The 20,292-nt window shown below is 36.9% G+C and overlaps 1 protein-coding gene across 1 annotated transcript in view; it reads left to right on the plus strand.

The window, feature by feature from the left end:
• LOC106870891 (N-acetylglucosamine-6-sulfatase) overlaps positions 1-14,323 on the plus strand; it is an 83,426-nt gene extending 69,103 nt beyond the window's left edge. Inside the window, exons 8-12 of the mRNA XM_089355106.1 lie at positions 1,674-1,792; positions 3,319-3,422; positions 4,123-4,332; positions 9,711-9,821; positions 13,618-14,323. Of these exons, the coding sequence (XP_089211232.1) occupies positions 1,674-1,792; positions 3,319-3,422; positions 4,123-4,332; positions 9,711-9,821; positions 13,618-13,764 (691 nt within the window). The 3' untranslated portion in view covers positions 13,765-14,323. The remainder of the gene's footprint in view (positions 1-1,673; positions 1,793-3,318; positions 3,423-4,122; positions 4,333-9,710; positions 9,822-13,617) is intronic.
• The last annotated feature ends 5,969 nt before the right edge of the window (positions 14,324-20,292 follow it).

Consider the following 20,292-nt stretch of genomic DNA (forward strand, 5'->3'; position numbering starts at 1 on the left):
TATGAGTGGTTGGCATTAAGAAGGGCATCCAGCTGTAGAAACTCTGCCAAATCAGATTGGAGGCTGGTGTTGCCATCCGGTTTCACCAATCCTCAGTCAAATCATCCAACCCATGCTAGCATGGAAAGTGGACGTTAAACGATGATGATGATGATGATGAATTCTCTATGTCAGTTTTCTTTTGACTTATAAATGTACTGTAAATATTAAATGAAAGTAAATAAACTAATGTAGTAAATAATTTCTCTTTCTTCATTTTCCTCAACCTGTTAATGACTTTATTTCTGCAACTCTGAAACTGTTATTATAGCGGAGAAAAAGAACACAAACTAATTTATCTTCAACATACATATACATTTCAGCATCTTGGTGTATATAGTTCATCACAGCGTTTATGCAGCCTGAGTTAAGATTTATGTATAGTGATAATACTTATAATCAAGTTATAAGTGACAGGTTTATCATCATAGATTCCTTCTCAAGAAATAAAATATATTTATTATCTATTCCAATCCGAAACCATACAAATAAGATAATCTCAGCCCATTATAAACAAGATAAAACCACCGCTTTATAAAAGTGGTACCATTCACCATCATAGTATAAAGAATTACAGCCTTCACTTTCTTAAGGAAAAACAGTAAGAAATTGTTACAATTAGTAAAAATTAGCAGTAGTTGTATAATACCATTCTGGAATTATATTTTTATGTTTATATATAAAAATTCAACTTAATTATAAAGTCATAAATTAAGTTTTGCGAGAAATTTTATAGTTCTGTTAGAACAACAAAGTTCCTTAATAGTAGTGGTGAGTATGGCAGCGCTCTATGACATTATCTAGTAGTTTTTGTTGTTAATTTGGACATGAAATTATTTCACAAGAGGATGTTTTTTTAAATTAATTAACTTTGTCTTCATTCAAAAAATTCTGAGTCAATTCTTTAAGCTTTATTTCACCTGGAGATATCATGCCTCATGGCAGATCACAAAGTGAAATCCTATTTACTGTTCCATAGCTTTTTGTAACATAGGTAAACCTGCCATTACTGTTTGACTGAACACTTTGAAATTTAAGATTAAGTAAAAATTTACAAATTTGCTATGTTTTTAACTCTGAATCTGTTGTTGTCATTCACTTGCTCAAGATGAAGTGGAACTGAACCCCAAACCGTATGGTTGGAAAGCAGACTCCTTGACCACATATCTGCACCTAATGCAACAATCTTCTTGCCCCCAGGTGACACAAAATTTATCTTGATTACATTGAAAAAATTTTCTCATCTGGTTAGTAAAAGAAGCACATTCAATATAAGACATTTGCAAATATATAAGACATTAGCAAATTCACTTTTTCACATCTGAAGAAAATGTCAAAACTAGATGAAAAATAAAAAGACAACAAGATGGCCTCCTTGTAATAATGTTGCAGCTAGAGCAGTCTCAACAGTAAATGGAATGGAGTTGTCAATAGCTTGAAGACAAGCATTTTCTGTGTGGATTTTTAATTGTTATGAAAATGATAACAGCTGCTTAGGGAATGAAATGAGTACCTTTTGGGAGATATTCAAAATATAAATCAGGTAATGTTACCAACAATTCTTCAACAATTTTATTTGTGATTTATTTATTCTTTATTTTAATGAAGAACCAAATTTTTTTTGCCTTTCTCAGATGGAGAACACTTCTGTCTGTTGATGATCTTGTAGAGAATATTGTCAAGCAACTGACTGCAACTGGACTCCTCAACAATACATACATATTCTTTACTTCAGATAATGGCTATCACTTAGGTAAGTGTTGTTGTAATGTGTTGTCACCTGCTAATGGTATTAATCAGTGTGCTGTGATATAGGACTGGCACAGTCCATGAGGGATCTAATTTATTGTTTGTACTTACTTTTGCTTTCTTTACTCTGTATTCTGTGAGTATTGTGAAAGTTATCAAGTGTTGTATGTCAAGTATCAGTGTTCATGGGATGGGAATGTTGTGCACAGTAGAACATGCTGTATCTTTTATCTTTTACTTGTTTCAGTCACTAGACTGCAGCCATGCTGAGGCACCACCTTGAAGAATTTAGTTGAGTGAATTAACCCCAGTATTTATCTTTTTTTAAGCCTGGTACTTATTTTGTCAGTCTCTTTTGCCAAACTGCTAAGTTATAGGTCCGTTAACACACCAACACTGGTTGTCAAGCAGTAGTGTGGGACAAACACACACACACACACACACATATACAATGGCCTTCTTTCAGTTTTTCCATCTACCAAATACACTCACAAGACACTTGTCCAATGTCCCACACAGTGGAACTGAACCCAGAGTCATGTGGCTGGGAAGCTAGCTTCTTACCACACAGTCACACCTGTGCCTATCCACACAGCCATACCTGCACCTATGTATGTTATTACATGTCCAGTGTGTCACACAGTAGAAGGATAAGCAGTAATCAGGTGATCCAGTGGTACAGAGACAATCACACATGAATAAAGGTGGTGGTTGTTAATTTGTTCCAGGTAAATACTGATCAAAGATGTTCCAGCCATGACAATCCCATCCTTTTTGTTTTCTGACAGTGTATCTAGGATTTCCTTATCCAATGTGTCATTCATATTTTAAGACTGCAGGATATTGAGGGAGATTTGGTTACTATATCTAATTAGTCAAACAATTATGTAAAGGCTTCCTTGAGGGTTCGCATTTTAGCCATAATTATTGTGTGTGAATTGTTGTCTTAAGACTTTGTACTTGAAGATTATTATTATTAATAGATATCTACTAACCACCACTCAGTCAAAGAGGATTTTTTTGTCTTGCAAATCACATGGTGACGTTACTTGTGCTGGTGCCACAAAAAAAAAAAAATGAAACAGCCAGTACATGCTGCAAAGTGGTTGGCATCCAGGCATAGGAACCATGCCAAAGGAAACATATTGGTGCTTGATGCATTACTTTGATTTGTTAGATCCTGTCTAACCAGCCAGTCTATACCAGCTTGGAAGACAGTCATTAAAAGATGATGATTTCTCAGTTTTTGTTGTGATGATATTTAATCTTGTTAAGTTGACATTTAGTTGGTGTGGTTAATGTCATGCAAAAAAGTAAGGCAACAAGCTGGCAGAATCATTAGATGTCTACCTTTCATCCTATCAAGATCAATAATATAAAGTACCAGTGAAGTACTGAGATTGATGACTAAGCACCCCTCTTAAATTGCTGGCTTTGAGCCAAAATTTGAAACAATTTTCTACAGAAATGTACTTATCTATTGAAATCTTCATTTGTTACATTCACATAACTTTTTCACTTTTATTTCAGGTCAGTTCTCTCTTCCATATGACAAGAGGCAGTTGTATGATTTTGACAACAGAGTCCCGTTTTTGGTCAGAGGCCCTGGCATAAAGGCAAATCAAACCCGCAATGTAAGCACAGTTTAGACACAACATTCATTCACCATTCTGATAGTTTCTTTGTAAGTTCTTGCATTTAAAAGTGTGTGGTCAGCACTGGATATTTGATATTGTAAATTTGATGATAGAAACACTTCAAGGATATTAAACAATACCAACTCACCCAAGACTGCCCTTAGTTTTATAACATAAATGTCATGTTTTAAAGTGATCAAAATTAAAATCTTCCATAAAAATTTCATGTTAATTCTTGTTCCTAATACCAGTTTAATGACAAAGCTTTTTAACTAATTTCTTTGTTAATACAGTTGAATATGTATCACCTGCCATATACTATTTAGTTGTTGTGTTATGCTGCCAAAACTTTTACGACTAATTTAGAGATCCTTTTCTGGCTTGACTGTAAGTTTTGATGTCTACAACTTGACATCACTTCTTAAACAAAACCTGCTTACATTGTTATTATCCTTAGGAAATTTATGAATATCACAAAACATAGTGACTAAGAGATTGGGTCAGTTACTAACACTAAACTTTCACAAAGATTCCTTGAATCTTGTATGGTAGGCAAACAAGTACAAGGCATATTTGTTTCTCCAACCAAAATTATAAAATTATTGATGACCAATTGCTTTTGTTTCTCAAGTATTTTGACATGTAATGTCAATTAACTATTTATTTCTACTTTGTTTTTGTACTTTCTTTAAACCAGGAACTTGTATTGAATATTGATTTTGCTCCAACATTCCTTTCATTGGCGGGGATCAAAGAACCTGGAAAGTTTGATGGGAAATCCTTGCAGCCATTGTTAACAGCCAATAAAACTGACACCAAATTTCGGAACAATTTCTTAATTGAGCACAGTGGCGAATTCCATGAAGAGGTGAAAAACTGTCCTCAGTACAAGAACCAAGGGATGTCAGTAAGTAGCACAAATTATCTTCCTTTTGGTAGTCTCTCTTGAGTTAACAATGACATTGGTTTTTACCTATACAGGATGAATTTCATGTGTTTAGCTGTTGTATTATAGCCACCTCTTGTAATCAGAACTAAGGCCTAGATTACTGCCTTGTCAAAGGCAAGACATTAACAAGATGATTGGAAAATTTGTCAGTTTCAGCACTGGAGCAGTTTCCCCATTACATTACAAGCTAATTAGACTTTTGCTAATTACACGCTACTCCTGCTGCTTCTTACAATAGTGAACTATTCTTAACCATGCAACCTATTTGCAATCATGCAGAGAGGAGCATTTAAGAGCTAAATGTCTTAATCATAGCTAATCTGCAGCTCTGGTGACAGAATGTAAACCATTTACTTAATAGCTGATGGTCCAACACACTATCAACTCTATCACCTACAATCTCTCGCACATTATATAAATTGTGTATATACCATCTTAAGGTAGAGGAAATGATAATCTAAGTTCTCCAAAGTAAAAGTTTGACTGAAACTACTCTAAGCTATTAAGGTAACCTGTATGTGGCTGCTTGTCTTGCTAGAAATAACAACCAAATCTCCCTCAAACCGTATCCTATCATCCAAATTATCCCTGAATTATTTTTAAAATGTAATGTCTGATTTGTTAATGCTACCCTACATAACTCAATTTTTGTTGTAGTTAGTCCAACAGACATTCAAGGTTGCAGTTTCAGCTGAAATAACTGAATGGCTGCAACTTAAATGGACTTTAGACTTGAAACTTCTGGTGAGAACTTGGTCCTGGAGACAATGTCACAGGCATGGTTAAGCAATTTGCTTTCCATTTGGAATATGGCCTATTAACTTAACCAGTTGTGATTGATGTGCATTATCATCATCATCGTTTGATTGAGTATTCTCTACCTCACCAAATCACAGCCCATCATCAAATACACAAAGCATATATACATTAAGTATATGTGGTCAATGAGATATATATATATTATATAAAATTAAATAAAGTATTATTACCATTATTAATGATAATAATAAAGTGGCCAGCTAGTTTAACTTATATAGGTGAAATATACAAATAAATAAAGTAGGGTATCAGAGTACCACTTGCCAGAAAGAGGAGCTAACACTCCAAAACCACAAATTTCTCACTATTAAGAAATATGCACAGTGAATGCAATGAATATAATAAAATAGGCTTACCTTGTTTAAACTACAAAAGCAAGAAAATGACATCCTGGTATCAATTGATTTCACCTTTTGTACCTTTTTACTCAAGGATCGTCAGCCAGACTCACTGTATTCATCTATTTTTGAAAATATTCATCACATTACACCGTACATGTTTGTTCATCTGAGTGCCCCCATGGCATTCAAAGATGAGTATAAAGTGAGTCACTACAATATGAAATTAAATGAAGTAGTATATATATACTCATAAAGCAGATATATACTCATAAAATTAAATGAAGTATTATATATATATATATATATATATATATATATATGGGAATATATATATATATATATATATCATAGCCCAACTAATTAGGGAGCGAATCAATTTAGATGAGATGCAGTTTGGGTTCGTGCCAGGTAAAAGCACTACTGATGCCTTATTTCTAGTGAGACAGTTGCAAGAGAAATACCTAGCTAAGGATAAACCTCTGTACCTGGCTTTCGTTGACATGGAGAAAGCCTTTGACAGGGTCCCCCGATCCCTTATCTGGTGGTCAATGAGGAAACTTGGGATAGAAGAATGGTTAGTGAGAGCTGTGCGAGCCATGTACAGAGATGCTGCCAGTAAGGTGAGGGTTGGAAATGAGTACAGCAATGAATTCCGGGTAGAGGTAGGGGTCCACCAAGGTTCCGTCCTCAGCCCCCTATTATTTACCATAGTCCTCCAGGCAATCACAGAGGAGTTCAAGACAGGTTGCCCCTGGGAGCTCCTCTATGCTGATGACCTTGCCCTAATTGCGGAGTCACTATCAGAACTAGAGGAGAAGTTTCAGGTGTGGAAGCAAGGTCTAGAATTGAAGGGCCTTAGAGTCAACCTAGCTAAAACCAAAATCCTAATAAGTAGGAAGGTAGATAAAACACAAACCCCTTCAGGTAGATGGCCCTGCTCAGTATGTAGAAAAGGAGTAGGTAGTAACTCTATAAGATGTACCCGGTGCAAGCTATGGACACATAAGAGGTGCAGCAACATCAAAGGCAGGTTAACTAGCAAGTTAGTTTTTGTTTGTGGCAGATGTTCAGGTGCAATAAAGACTGCAAACAAACAGGAAACAACTTCTATCTCATTCCAGGGTGAAAAACTAGAGGTAGTCGATAGCTTCCGCTATCTGGGCGACCAAGTTAGTAGTGGGGGTGGGTGCGCTGAAAGTGTAGCTGCTAGAATAAGAATAGCCTGGGCAAAGTTTAGAGAGCTCTTACCCCTGCTGGCGACAAAGGGACTCTCACTCAGAGTAAAAGGCAGACTGTATGACGCATGCGTACGAACAACCATGCTACATGGCAGTGAAACATGGGCTGTAACTGCTGAGGACATACGTAAGCTCGCAAGGAATGAAGCCAGTATGCTCCGTTGGATGTGTAATGTCAATGTGAATACCCGTCAGAGTGTAAGTATCTTGAGAGAAAAGCTGAACATTAGAAGCATCAGTTGTGGCGTGCAAGAGAGACGATTGCGCTGGTATGGACATGTGGTGAGAATGGAGGAGGATAGCTGCGTAAAAAAGTGCCACACCCTAACAGTTGCGGGAACCCGTGGAAGAGGTAGGCCCAGGAAGACCTGGGCTGAGGTGGTGAGGCAAGACCTTCGTACATTGGGCCTCACCGAGGCGATGACTACGGACCGAGACCTTTGGAAATGGGCTGTGCGTGAGAAGACCCGGCAAGCCAAGTAAGATCGTTGCCAGTGCCCCTGGACTGGTTCTTGTGCGGTTGGCACATGAGATGCACCATTTTGAGCGTGGCCGTTGCCAGTACCGCCTGACTGGCTCCTGTAGGATTTTCGAGCGAGATCGTTGCCAGTGCCCCTGGACTGGCTTGTGCGGGTGGCACATAAAAGACACCATTTCGAGCGTGGCCGTTTTCGTGCGGGTGACACGTAAAAGCACCCACTACACTCTCTGAGTGGTTGGCGTTAGGAAGGGCATCCAGCTGTAGAAACTCTGCCAAATCAGACTGGAGCCTGGTGTTGCCATCCGGTTTCACCAGTCCTCAGTCAAATCGTCCAACCCATGCTAGCATGGAAAGCGGACGTTAAACGATGATGATGATATATATATATACTCATGACGTTTTTTTAAATACATACATTACCAAAATGCGCACATCTGAGTCTGTCAAGAGTCGACCAACACGTTGGAATGTAACTCCTTTCTGGAAATTCTTCCCTGATGAAATATCCAATTAACCAGTTTCAATATGAAAATTATAAATTAATTCAATTTTATTTTAATGTCTCTAATTAAATTAATTGGATATGGAAACAGCTGTAGGGATAAGAATTTTATATTGCATTGTTTTGAATATCTTTGAATAAACTGATGTCTATATGTCAATTTCTACATTTTTTTTTTTTCTTATTCATAAATATTTTAAATGCCAATGTACATCAATGCAAAATTAACATACTTAGTTTTTTACTGAACCCTGGTACAGACCAGAGAACTAGGATTCAAACATCCCTTAAGGATTATAGGTCATTGGCATGATTAAATTATATATATATATACTCTCTCTCCCTCCCCCCTCTCTTTCTCTCTCTCTCTCTCTCTCTCTCTCTCTCATACACATACACTTCTTTCAGTTTCCATTTACCATATCCACTGAAATAGTTTTGCTTCACCTGGGACTATAGCAGAAGACACTTGCTCAAGAAGCTACACAATGGATCCAAACCTGAAACCATATGATTAGAAAGCAAGTTTCCTAACCTCACAACCTTACTTATCTTTACTAAAAAATCCTTGGTCTTATCTATGCTGACCATAAAGCTTATATAGATTCCACAATAGGAACCAAGTTATCTGTATAGAAAATATCTTTATAGAGGACCCAGGCCTGAATCCTTTTATAGGGATTTCTTTGACTGAAACAATAATGGAAATGAGTATAAAACCTGAGCTGATATTTTAATTGTCCTCTTACATCACAGTTTGTATTGGAAAGGTTTTCCAAATTTAGACATTTACATATTACTAGAACAAGAATGGTTTCATAATTGGATTCTCCTTCCTGCAGTTGACCATTTGACTGTTAAGTGATCATGGCACCCAAAATTGTTAGTCAGTCAGACTGAGGCAGCAAATAGTGATTGTTTTATATAATAATAATAATAATAATAAAGGTGTCAAATTTTGGCATAAAGCTAACAGCTTTAGGGAAGAGAGTAAGTTGATTACATTGAACCTAGTGCTCAACTGGTACTTATTTTATTGACCCTGAAAGGATGAAAGGCAAAGTCAACCTTGGCAGAACTTGAACTCAGAAAGAGAAGATGGACAAAATGCTGCTAGGCATTTCACTCAGCATGCTACTGATTCTGCCAGCTCACTGCCTTAATAATAATAATAAGCCTTTCTGCTATAGACACAAGGCCTGAAATCTGGGGGTAGGGTAAGTCAATTACATCAACCCCAGTGTTCAGCAAGTACTTATTTCATCTACTTCAAAAGGATGAAAGGCAAAGTTGACCTCAGTGGAATTTGAACTCAAAATGTAAAATGGATGAAATGATGCTTAGCATGTTATCTGATATGCTAACTATTCTGCAGTCTTCCTACCTTAATGATGATGGTGATGCTGATGATAATAATAATAATAATAATGTTGATGATGTTAATAAAGTGTATATTGTATAGTTCTAAGAAGCACTATAACTCATTGGAAATGATAAGAAGAGGAGGACCGAAAGCAGCCATAAGTCAAGTTGAGAAAGACAGCAAGGAGGGCAAGAATTGTATACACAATGCACAGAATAAAAAACAAAAAGATAAAAACATGAACAGTAAAAGAGTCATAAAGAGGAAATGGTGATGTCAGGAGTATTGATGGCTTTATTTTGGGAAGTATAGTTTATTTCTTGCTTCAACAATTCTAAGCTTGAAAGAATGTTTTTGAAAGTCATGGGTGCCATTCTGTTTTTTTTTTGGTTTTTTTAAATCTTTTATATCTACCAACTGTAAACATGCTTATGTTATAAGCATGTTTACAGTTGGTAGAGATATTGATTTCAGAAAGGTGGCAAAAGTTGTCTTCATTGGCATAATCTGTTTAGTAGTTTTCTGTAAACCTCTAAATCCACAACTAAATTTTTCTTTTTAATTATATTGGATTTTCTGGTCTATTTTTCAGTCCTGTGATATCAACTGTGTTTGTGAAGACTCCTGGAATAACACATATGGCTGTATCAGGAATATTGATTCAAAGAATAATTTCAAATATTGTGAATTTAATGATAAAGAGGTAATGGCTAACTTTCTATGGAAGTCTCTGGTTGATTGACCCCTATCACTTGTAGTGTATATTGACATTTAAAAAAAAAAAGTAACTAGAATTATATGGTTCAGGTTTTTTCTTTTTTCTTTTTTTTTTATATTTAATTACATTTTGCTCATGTTCCAAGTTCAAATCCTTTATAGGTTAGCTTTGATTTTAAATTCTTCAGTTTTAGTAAAATATATACCACATATGTGCCATGCGGCTGATTCCAATAGAATGCACTTTCTTCCAAATTTGTGGCATGGTGCCAAGATAAAAACATTTCATTATTAATATTATTGGTAAAAGGAAAAAATTGTTCTTCAGCATTATTATTAGTAGTAGTATTGTTGCAAGGTGGTGAGCTGGCAGAATCATTAGCATGCCAGGCAAAATGCTTAGTATTTCATCTGTCCTTATGTTCTGAGTTCAAATTCTGCCAAGGTTGACTTTGCCTTTCATCCTTTCAGGGTTGATAAATTAAGTATCAGTGAAAACTAGTTGAGATGATCAACTAGTCTCCTCCCACAAAATCTCAGGCTTTGTGCCTTCTGTTGAAAGGATTGTTGTTATTATCATTCAGTAGTCTTATTTTTACCATGTGCTCTCACTACGCTGCTGAGTGCAGCTCTGTGTGCCTTGGGCATGTGCTGTAGTTTGTTGTGATGCTCTTATAGTTACTGTATTGAAAGTGTTTAACGTAGGATGTGTACAGTGCCCAGTAGTGCAATTTTCTGTATGTTATATATATTTGTAAGTCCTGGTGTTTTTGTTATGTATTTGTCTGAATATTTTTTTATTATACCTAAGGCAACTACTATGATAGGAATTGTTTCTGTTTTTAGATTCCACATTCGAGTTACCTCTATTTCCAGGTCTTTGTATTTTGAAAGTTTCTCCATTTCTTTTAGTGAAACGTTGTCATGTGTTGGTATTGATACATCAATTAGAAAGCATTTTTTTTCCTTCATGATCTCTGACAACTATATCTGGTCTATTGGCCTTAATTTCTCTATTTGTGCATATTGGCATATCCCATAGTATGTTGCTTTCTCATTTTCTGTGACCTTTTCTGGCATGTGCCTATACCATCTTTCTTTCTGTTGTTATTCCATAATGTTGGCATAGCTTCCAGTGTATATAGGTCCCAACTCTGTCGTGTCTGTGAATATATTCCTTCTTAGCCAGGACTGGGCAGCCAGAGATAATATGATTTATTGTTTCTTGTGATGTCACAACAGAGCAATGTGTCCACATGGATGTTGGTGCACTGGCTTTTAATGATTCTGAAAAGAAAGAGGCTTGGAGAAGCCATTATGAAAGGCTGCTGAATGTGGAGAATGAATGGGAAGAGTTGAGCCTGCCAAATGTTGACCCAGCAGAAGGACAGCTACCTGAAAAGATAGCACCCTGGTAGAAACAGCAATTAAGGATATGAAGTCAGGAAAAGCCCCCAGCCCATCAGGAATCACTGCTGAGATGCTTAAAATATCTGGTGGTGTGGGTCATGGCCTAGTCACCCGTATTGTAAACCAGGTAGTTCATGAAGGAATCATACCCAATGACTGGTGCAGCAGCACCATAGTCAACTATTACAAAGGTAAAGGTGATGCTTTAGATAAAAATAACTATGGGTTATCAAACTGCTGGATCAGGTGATGAAGGTCACAGAGAGGGTCATGACTCAACTAATTAGGGAGAGAGTCTGCTTAGATGAGATGCAGTTTGGTTTTGTGCCAGGTAGAAGCACCACTGATGCTATATTCCTGATATGAAAACTGCAGGAGAAATACCTAGCCAAAGATAAACCCCTATACTTGGCTTTTGTGGACTTGGAGAAAGCCTTTGATAGGGCCCCCTGATCCCTTATCTGGTGAGCAATGTGGAAACTGGGGATTGACAAGTGGTTAATAAGAGTTGTACAGGCCTTGTGCAGGGATGCCGTTAGGCAGGTAAGGGTTAGCAATGAGTATAACGAAGAATTCCGGGTAGAAGTAGGGGTTCACCTTATTCATCATAGTCTTCTAGGCAATAACAGAGGAATTCAAGACGAGCTGTCCTTGGGAGCTCTTCTATGCTGATGACCTTGCTCTCATAGTGGAATCACTACAAGAACTAGAGAAGAAATTTCAGGTGTGAAAGCAAGGTTTAGAATCGAAGGGCCTTAGAGTTGATGTTGCAAAAAACCAAAGTCCTAGTAAGTGGGAAAACGAACATATCACAAACCCCTTCAGGTAGATAGCCCTGCTCAATCTATAGAAAAGGTGTAGGTAGAAACTCCATAAGATGTACCAAGTGTAAGCTATGGACGCATAAGGGGTGCAGCAACATCAAAGGAAGGCTAACCGGGAAGATAGTTTTTGTGTGCAGCAGATGCACAAGGGCAATAAACACTGCAGATGCTCAGAAAACTGATTCCATCACACTCCAGGGAGAGAAACTAGAAGTAGTTGATAGCTTCTCCTACCTAGGTGGCCAAGTCTGTAGTGGGGGTGGATGCTCAGAGAGCATTACCGCTAGTATAAGAATAGCCTGGGCAAAGTTCAGAAAGCTCCTACCTCTGCTGGTAACAAAGGGCCTCTCACTCAGAGTGAAAGGTAGATTGTATGATGCATGTGTGTGAACGGCCATACTACACCGCAGAGAAACATCAGCTTTGACTGCTGAAGACATGCATAGACTCAAAAGAAATGAAGCTAGTATGATCAGCTGGATGTGTAATGTCAGTGTGCACACACAACAGGGTGTAAGCGCCCTGTAGGAAATGTTGGACATAAGAAGCATCAGATGTGGTGTGCAAGAGAGACAATTGTGCTGGTATGGTCATGTGCTATGTATGGATGAAGAGAGCTGTGTGAAGAAGTGTCACTCCCTAACAGTGGAAGGAAGACATGGGATGAGGTGGTGAAGCATGACCTTCGAATGTTGGGCCTCACAGAATCAATGACGAAAGACTGAGACCTGTGGACATATGCTGTGTTTGAGAAGACCCAGCAAGGAAAGTGAGATCACAGCCATAGCCTACACCAGTGTCACATAACCAGCCCATCTAAAAAGTACCTTTGAATCATTGGGTGACATTCCGTGCTTGAGAAGACCTTTTGAGTCAAGTAAATCAAATCAAATTGCAATCAAATGGAAATTGTAGTTGTGGCCATTACTAGTGTTGGTGGCATGTCATAAGCACCATTCATTCATGCATGGGTCGCTGCCAGAGCCGCCTGACTGGCTCCCCATGCCAGTGACATGTAAAAAGCACCATCCAAACGTGGTTGATGCCAGCCCCACCGCCCCAACTAGCTCCTGTGCTGGTGGCACATAAAAAGCACCATCCGAACGTGGCCGATGCCAGTGCTGCCTGACTGGCTCCCTTGCTGGTGGCATGTAAAAAGCACCCACTACACTCTCGGAGTGGTTGGCGTTAGGAAGGGCATCCAGTTGTAGAAACATTGCCAGATCAGATTGGAGCCTGGTGCAGTCTCCTGGCTTGCCAGTCTCCAGTCAAACCATCCAACCCTTGCCACATGGAAAACTGACGTTAACAATGATGATGATAGATGTGTGTGCATATATACATATGTATGTGTATGTGTGCATATGTATATATGTGTGTGTGTATATTTATATATGTATGTATACATTTATATATGCGCATGTATATATATTGCGTGTGTGTGTGTATGACATGGATCTTTGACTATATGCCCTAAACATACCAATATCTTTGTTCCTAGTTTTACAAAATCTCTCTAAACAATTCATGTTTTTGTCTTTTTTCCAGCACTTCATTGAAATGTATGATCTTGAGAAAGATGCTGCTGAAATTACTAACATCGCGAAGAGTGCTGACCCAAATATAGTGTTGCATCTCAGCCAGACTTTGGCCACATTATCTTTGTGTTCTGGTCCTTCATGTCAAGTGGACTAGACCTTCTTTACAGAAACTGACCAACAATAGAATGAATGTTTCAGGAATTAAAAAAAAATTACACATTTAAAACTTCTGTATAATATACACATACCCAACACACACATACACACATGGAGATATCTATTTTTGGGAATATATCTTTTTTCTGTGAGTTTTAATACTTTTTTATTACTTTAAGAAGAAACGTTATTCAGCTGAACACTTCAATCAAAGCATATGGAAAAAAATTAAAATTAAAGAAAGGAGAAAAAAATCAAATAATATCAATGATAACCTTTTTCTTAAATATCACCAAAACAACCATATTTTATTTTAATCACCTCATGGAATACATATTGAATGAAGAGATGTGGAAAGAGACTGTATTGCAGGCTTGTATTAACCCATGACAATTTGGACAAACTAACTTGAACACATAAACCCAATAATACTGATGAACACTATAACTTCACCCTACAAAACCTCCTGACGGATGGGAACTTTCCAGAATGACTGTGATATTACCATGAAGCAAAGCAATTTTAAACACAGTAAAAAAGAAAAAAAAAGAAAAAAATAACTAATTTGTATACTTTTTAAAATTTTCTCTATATTTCTTGCATTTTATAAAGCAGCGATGCTGTAATTTTTTGAATATACATTATAGAAGTAATGAAATTAAGAAGGATGGTGATGAAAACAATAATAATTACAATCTTGTATAGTATTTTTTAGTATCTTTTTTTTTTTTTTTTTACATCAATTCCTAATTTTACCCTAAAACTGTATACAAACCCAATCACAAGCATGTTTGTGTTTCTGAATATATATATATATATATATATATATATATATATATATATGATTTATGTTTCTTTTGAAATAAATAGAAATTTTAACATTACTGATATAGCATTTCTGTCTTATTCTTATAATTAATATTGATTTTAAATTTTGGCTCAAGGCCTGTAGTTTTTTGGGAGACCCTAGTACTCAGTACTTATTATATTGACTTCGAAAGGATGAAAGGCAAAGACAACCTTGATGAAATTTGGACTCAGAACATAAGGGCAGATGAAATGCCACAAAGCATTTTACCCAGCATGCTAACAATTTTGCCAGTTCACTGCCTTAATTCTTATAATTAATATTGACTGTGGTTAAGAAGTTTACTTAAGGATCACGTAGTTATGAGTTCTAATCCTGCTGCAGAGACATTGTCAGCTAGCATCCTATTCTATAACTGGGTTGACCAATACCTCCCAAGTGAAATTGGCAAAAGGTAATTGAAGAAGCTTGTTTTGTGTGTGTATTTCCAAACAAATTCTTCCAGAATATTGGAAATAAATAACACCCTCTTACAGCGCTCATGCATTGTCAGCTATCATGCAATGTCACTGCATGCAGTGACACTCTTTTTCTAACATCATACAATGTCAAGAAAATGTGATATACACATAAATATAAATATATTGCATTCTAAATGGCAGTGCCCCAGCATGGTCGCAGCTTTTTGACTGGAGCACAATGTATGTGTATATATATATATATATATATATATATATATATATATATATATATATATATGAATATCGTCTTTCACTTTCTAGTAAATCTTCTCACAAGGTTTCAGTTGACCGAGGGCTATAGTAGAAGATAATTGCCCAAGGTGCCACATATGTGTGTATATGTCTATATATATATTAAAGTAATAAAGTTAATGTCCAGTCTTAGATTGACCAATGGATTTGCATCCATGAAGGTTTTTGTCTCATGGTCATCTCATCAGACTCTAAAGCCAAAGACAAATGTAGCTCTTCACTTCTGGGAAGCAGAAATCTGTTATGGTCATTTGGTCAATTGGTCATCGAAGAATAAATAGTCTAGTGTCAGAGAGGACAGGTTATCTCCTTCAGACCAGTTATTTGTAGGCTAGGAGAGAGGGAACAAGGGATTTATCCCTTGGGTTGCTTTTGGTAGTGCTTGGCAAGTATTCAGTGACCAGGTTTCAAGGAGTCTTTGAGTATGTAGGGTTTCAGCTGCTCTCAGATCTTCCATTTAATACTGTATGGGGTTCCTTCATCTTTGAGGCACCACACATGGCTGGCCAGGGATGTGACAAATCGTCTTTCTAGAACTCTCAAGAAGGACCTGTGGTTGTACAGGCATCGCTTGAAGGCTGTCCTGGCTGATATATTTCCAATTTGGGTGTTGGCTGCACTCACATTTCTGGCACATCATTGGTTGGCTCCTGGCCTGGGGATGTTGCTGTTGCCACCAGTGCTGTTACCCTTATGATGTGTTGGTCCAGCGATATCACTGTGGCTGTGGTTATTGTGGTGGTTGTCCCTGGCCATAGTGTTGCCACTATTGTCACCAATGGTGATGTTGGCACAGTCATCTTCTCCGGCTGTAGTGATGGTGCTGGGATCATTGGCATCAGTGCTGGTGTTTCTGCCATTGTCGCTGCCTCCGATACCGTCCATGTTCTTAGATGATCCATTGCTGCTATTACTGTGGTCGCTAAGCCTGGGTATCATCCCAGCCTCATAGATGATTCCTTTGGCCTTGCATTGGCCTCCCACTGAACAGTCATTGTACACCCTGCAAGAGCAACCTGCCTTCTCCCATGTTTTATGGGTGTTAGCTAATATACTTTTCATTTTGGGTGTGTGTATAATATGTGTGTGTGTATAGGATATATATGTATGTGTATATTTATGTATATAAATTTGTAGTGCAATATATAGATTCATAGAATCCTTCGGTAATCATAGAGAAATGCCTCTGGTGGATCTGGCTATCATACAGAGTTCTCTGCAGCTGAAATCCAAGAGATCCAATCAATGAAATTATTTCATGAGGAGTATATAGATCATAAAATGTCAGGAGGTATGATAGTAAATATATTAATATAACCACTTGATAACTGTAGGATTACAGTCATTTCAGAGCCTTCATCATTTACAATGCAGATATAGAAGGTTAGCTCTTCAGATCACCAGAACATCATGGCTACACCATTTCTCATCATCAGTCACTATTCGGTCCAAAAACAGTTCATTTGTGAGATGTGACAGCAAAGAAGAGCACACATTCACTCTCTGCACGCAATTGGACTCTGAAAGATTGTGAAGAACCCATTGACCCAATTTGCTAACTTTTCTGATAGCACACAGGTGTTGACGAATGGTTGAAGGACCAAATCCTAGCTTCTCTGATAGTCCCTCAACAGTTACAATGGTATTTTGTTCCATTAGGGTTTACAGGACATCCTCGTTGAGCTTTACAGATCTTCCAAGATGAGGCTCATCTTCTAGGCTATAGTTTCCAGCTTGGAATTTATGGAACCACCGTTGACACTGGCTTACACTTATTATCCGGTCCTCATATTTCATACTCCTCGCACTTTCCATTGCGTTGTTGCCTTTATTGAACTCATAAAGCAAAATATACCGAATATGCTCCATTATCACTTCCATTATAGCTTTGAAAAGAAAACTCTTAAAATCAAACTGCACTCTTCAAAATTTGCACTAAGAATATGTACCATGGCCACTATCAAATGACTGAAACAAGTAAAAGAATATATATTTATATAATATATATATATATATATATATATATATATACATGTATATATATAATTCATTTTAATCATGCCAAGGACCTATAATCCTTTGAGGGATGTTTGCATCTTAGTTCTCCGATTTATACCAATCTTCAGTGAAAACAAAATACTTTAGTTTTGCATTGGTGTATATTGATATTTAAAATATTTATGAATGAGAAAAGGAAGAAAATGGAGAAATTAACATATAGACATCAGTTTATTGTAAGATGTTCATATCAATATATGAAATTTTTATCCCTACAGCCATTCCCATATCCTATTAGTTCAGTTTGAGAAATTAAATTAAGTTAAAATTTTCATATTGAAACTGATAAATTGGGTATTTCATCAGGGAAGAATTTCCAGAAAGGAGTTACATTCCAATGTGTTGGTCAACCCTTGACAGACTCAGATGCATGCGTTTTGGTAATATATGTATTTAACAAAAAAAAACATTATATATATTAGACTACCCGTCACCGGAGAAGTCTGAGTTTCCCAGCAACGGAGCTTTTTGTGGGGTTTTTTTTTTCTTTTCCAGGTTATTTCACATGCTTTCAACGAATGTGACATTGAAATCACTCATAAACAGCTCCTTTCCCCAGAAAAGGAAAGATTTGGCTGCTATTTCTTGCACACCCTGCTACCAGTAACAGGTATTTCAGGTCCTTTATTGCAAAAAGCTGTTACATGGTAGCAGGGCGTGCTAGAAATAGAAGCCAAATCTTTGGAGGTGAGATATGTTGAATACTCTCAAAAAAAAAACCTATGGAATAAAGTGTTTCACACCGAGGTCATGAACAGGTCTTTTACAAAATATTTACCGTATTTTTAAAGTTATTTTCACTTTAAAATATTTTGCTCCTCATGATGTGTCTAATCGAAAGGTTAGAGTTTCTTCCCTTTCAGGGTTAAGTTATTTTCGGAGTTTTTTTCCCATTATGCATCGTTTTGGGTATGTATACCATAAAACATTGAATATCTCAGCAACCACTGGTCCGATTTATGTGAAATTTGTTTTACTCCATTTGTATTCACATTTCAGAGTCACTTTACGTTCAAAGTATTTTCCCATTATGCACCAGTTTGGCTGTGTAACATTGCAAGCAAGATTGAACTTCATTTTTAATGTATTATAGCTATATACTTATAAACAAAAACGCATGATATAGTTGTGCATGTGCATTTGTTAGACATAATAGTTGTTATTAGCAGTGGTGTTGCAGTTAGGGTGAACTAGGTGTTAGATATATATATATATATATTTAATATTTATATGATATCTACTAAGAATTTTTTAATTCTTTACAGTTATAGAAGTACTAGCAGTATAACCCGACCTTGTCCGGGTGTGACTTATTACGCCATATACGATAAGTCTTGCTTGGTGAAAATCAACTAAAAAAGAAAGCCTTACAACGAAAAAACCCTTATGATGTAAATATGTTCATTATTCAAAAGACGATGAAGTTAATAGGGAAAGTCTGAAGGCTGTTTTACGTAAAATTATTAAGCGTACGTAAATTTCATCTGTCTAATTGGCTATAGAAATGCTTGTGCAAAACAACTTTTTGCGCTGCCCTGATTATACATAGCAGGGTAATCCCTTTTCGCAGGAGCTAGGACAGCAATTTGTGATGAAGCAATTGCTGGCAATCTGTTGCTACACAGTTTTGCCAGAATTCTATCAGATTGGGCAGAAGGTGTTGATGTACCATTTTGCATTATGTTCAAAGTAGCTTCTGGAATGTGGTGAATTGCTGCAGTCTGTTGCCGTCCTTTTAAACTGGTTGCTGTCTTTCCCCAGCAAACTCTCTTCTTTGGAGGCATAATCTATGTATATATTAAACAGAACAACAAAAGTTATAATTGATGGCAGAGTCGGTACTTTTCACATATCTGTAATTTTTCAGATTAACACCCGCACGATTACCCAATCCTAATCCTAAACCTAATCCTATCACTAACCCTAACACTAACCCTAAACCCTAACCCTAACCCTAAAACCCTAACCCTGACCATAAAACCGTAACCGTAACACTAATCCTAACCCTAACCGTAACCCTAACATTAAACCCTAACACCCTAGTGAAAATCGTGGTATATTTACAAATCATTGACGAACATGGGTTATATTTTACTGAATGATTGTGTACTTGCACGTGTATGCGTTTGAGAGAGCGAGAGAGGAAGAGGGGAGAAAGGAATAGAGGTAGTTAAAAGTTTTCTTATGACGGCTTCTCTTCACTGCCTATTACTTCATTAGAAATCTATGAATGCACTTACGCACATAATAGAGAAAAATGAAACAAATATGGACGACTTGCTCCGAAACACCACCGAGTGGGAAACACTTCTCAAAAATAACCTGCAGTTGTTTCCTTCAAGATTCCTACATGCTCGAAATGTACATACATTAAGGTATATTTGTAGAAAATTTCACGAAAACATATTCATTTTCCTGGAAGTTAAGAGGAATTTAAGTGGAATTTCCGAAAATTGTCCCCCACCCCCCTCCCAAAACACTTTCACCGAAAATTCTTGTATATTCGGAATCTACATAATAAATAATATATGCATAGAAAATTTCATTAAAAAATATTCATTTTTCTGAAAGTTATGACCTTCCAATGTCGGTGGGTACAACTCTGTAGTTATGCCACATTGACGAACGTGTATGCGTTTGAGAGAGCGAGAGAGGAAGAGGGGAGATAGAGAACGGGAGCAATGTGTATGTTGTTGTCACAGATTACGTATGTGTGGTTGTGTGTTTTTACGTATCGATGTTATGAAAAATAGGTAAAGAATACTGAGAAGAAAGTTTAATTTATGACGTTGTATGTATCATTTTCTCTGTTGAGCGCGTGTGTAAGAACGCTATTCCAGGTAGAAGGGAAGAAATATAAAAGTTGCTAGAAACAACAGCCAAATAT

This window comes from Octopus bimaculoides, chromosome 7, assembly GCF_046866305.1.
Source record: "Octopus bimaculoides isolate indiv1 chromosome 7, ASM4686630v1, whole genome shotgun sequence".
In the NCBI taxonomy this organism is placed as follows: Eukaryota; Metazoa; Mollusca; class Cephalopoda; order Octopoda; family Octopodidae; genus Octopus; species Octopus bimaculoides.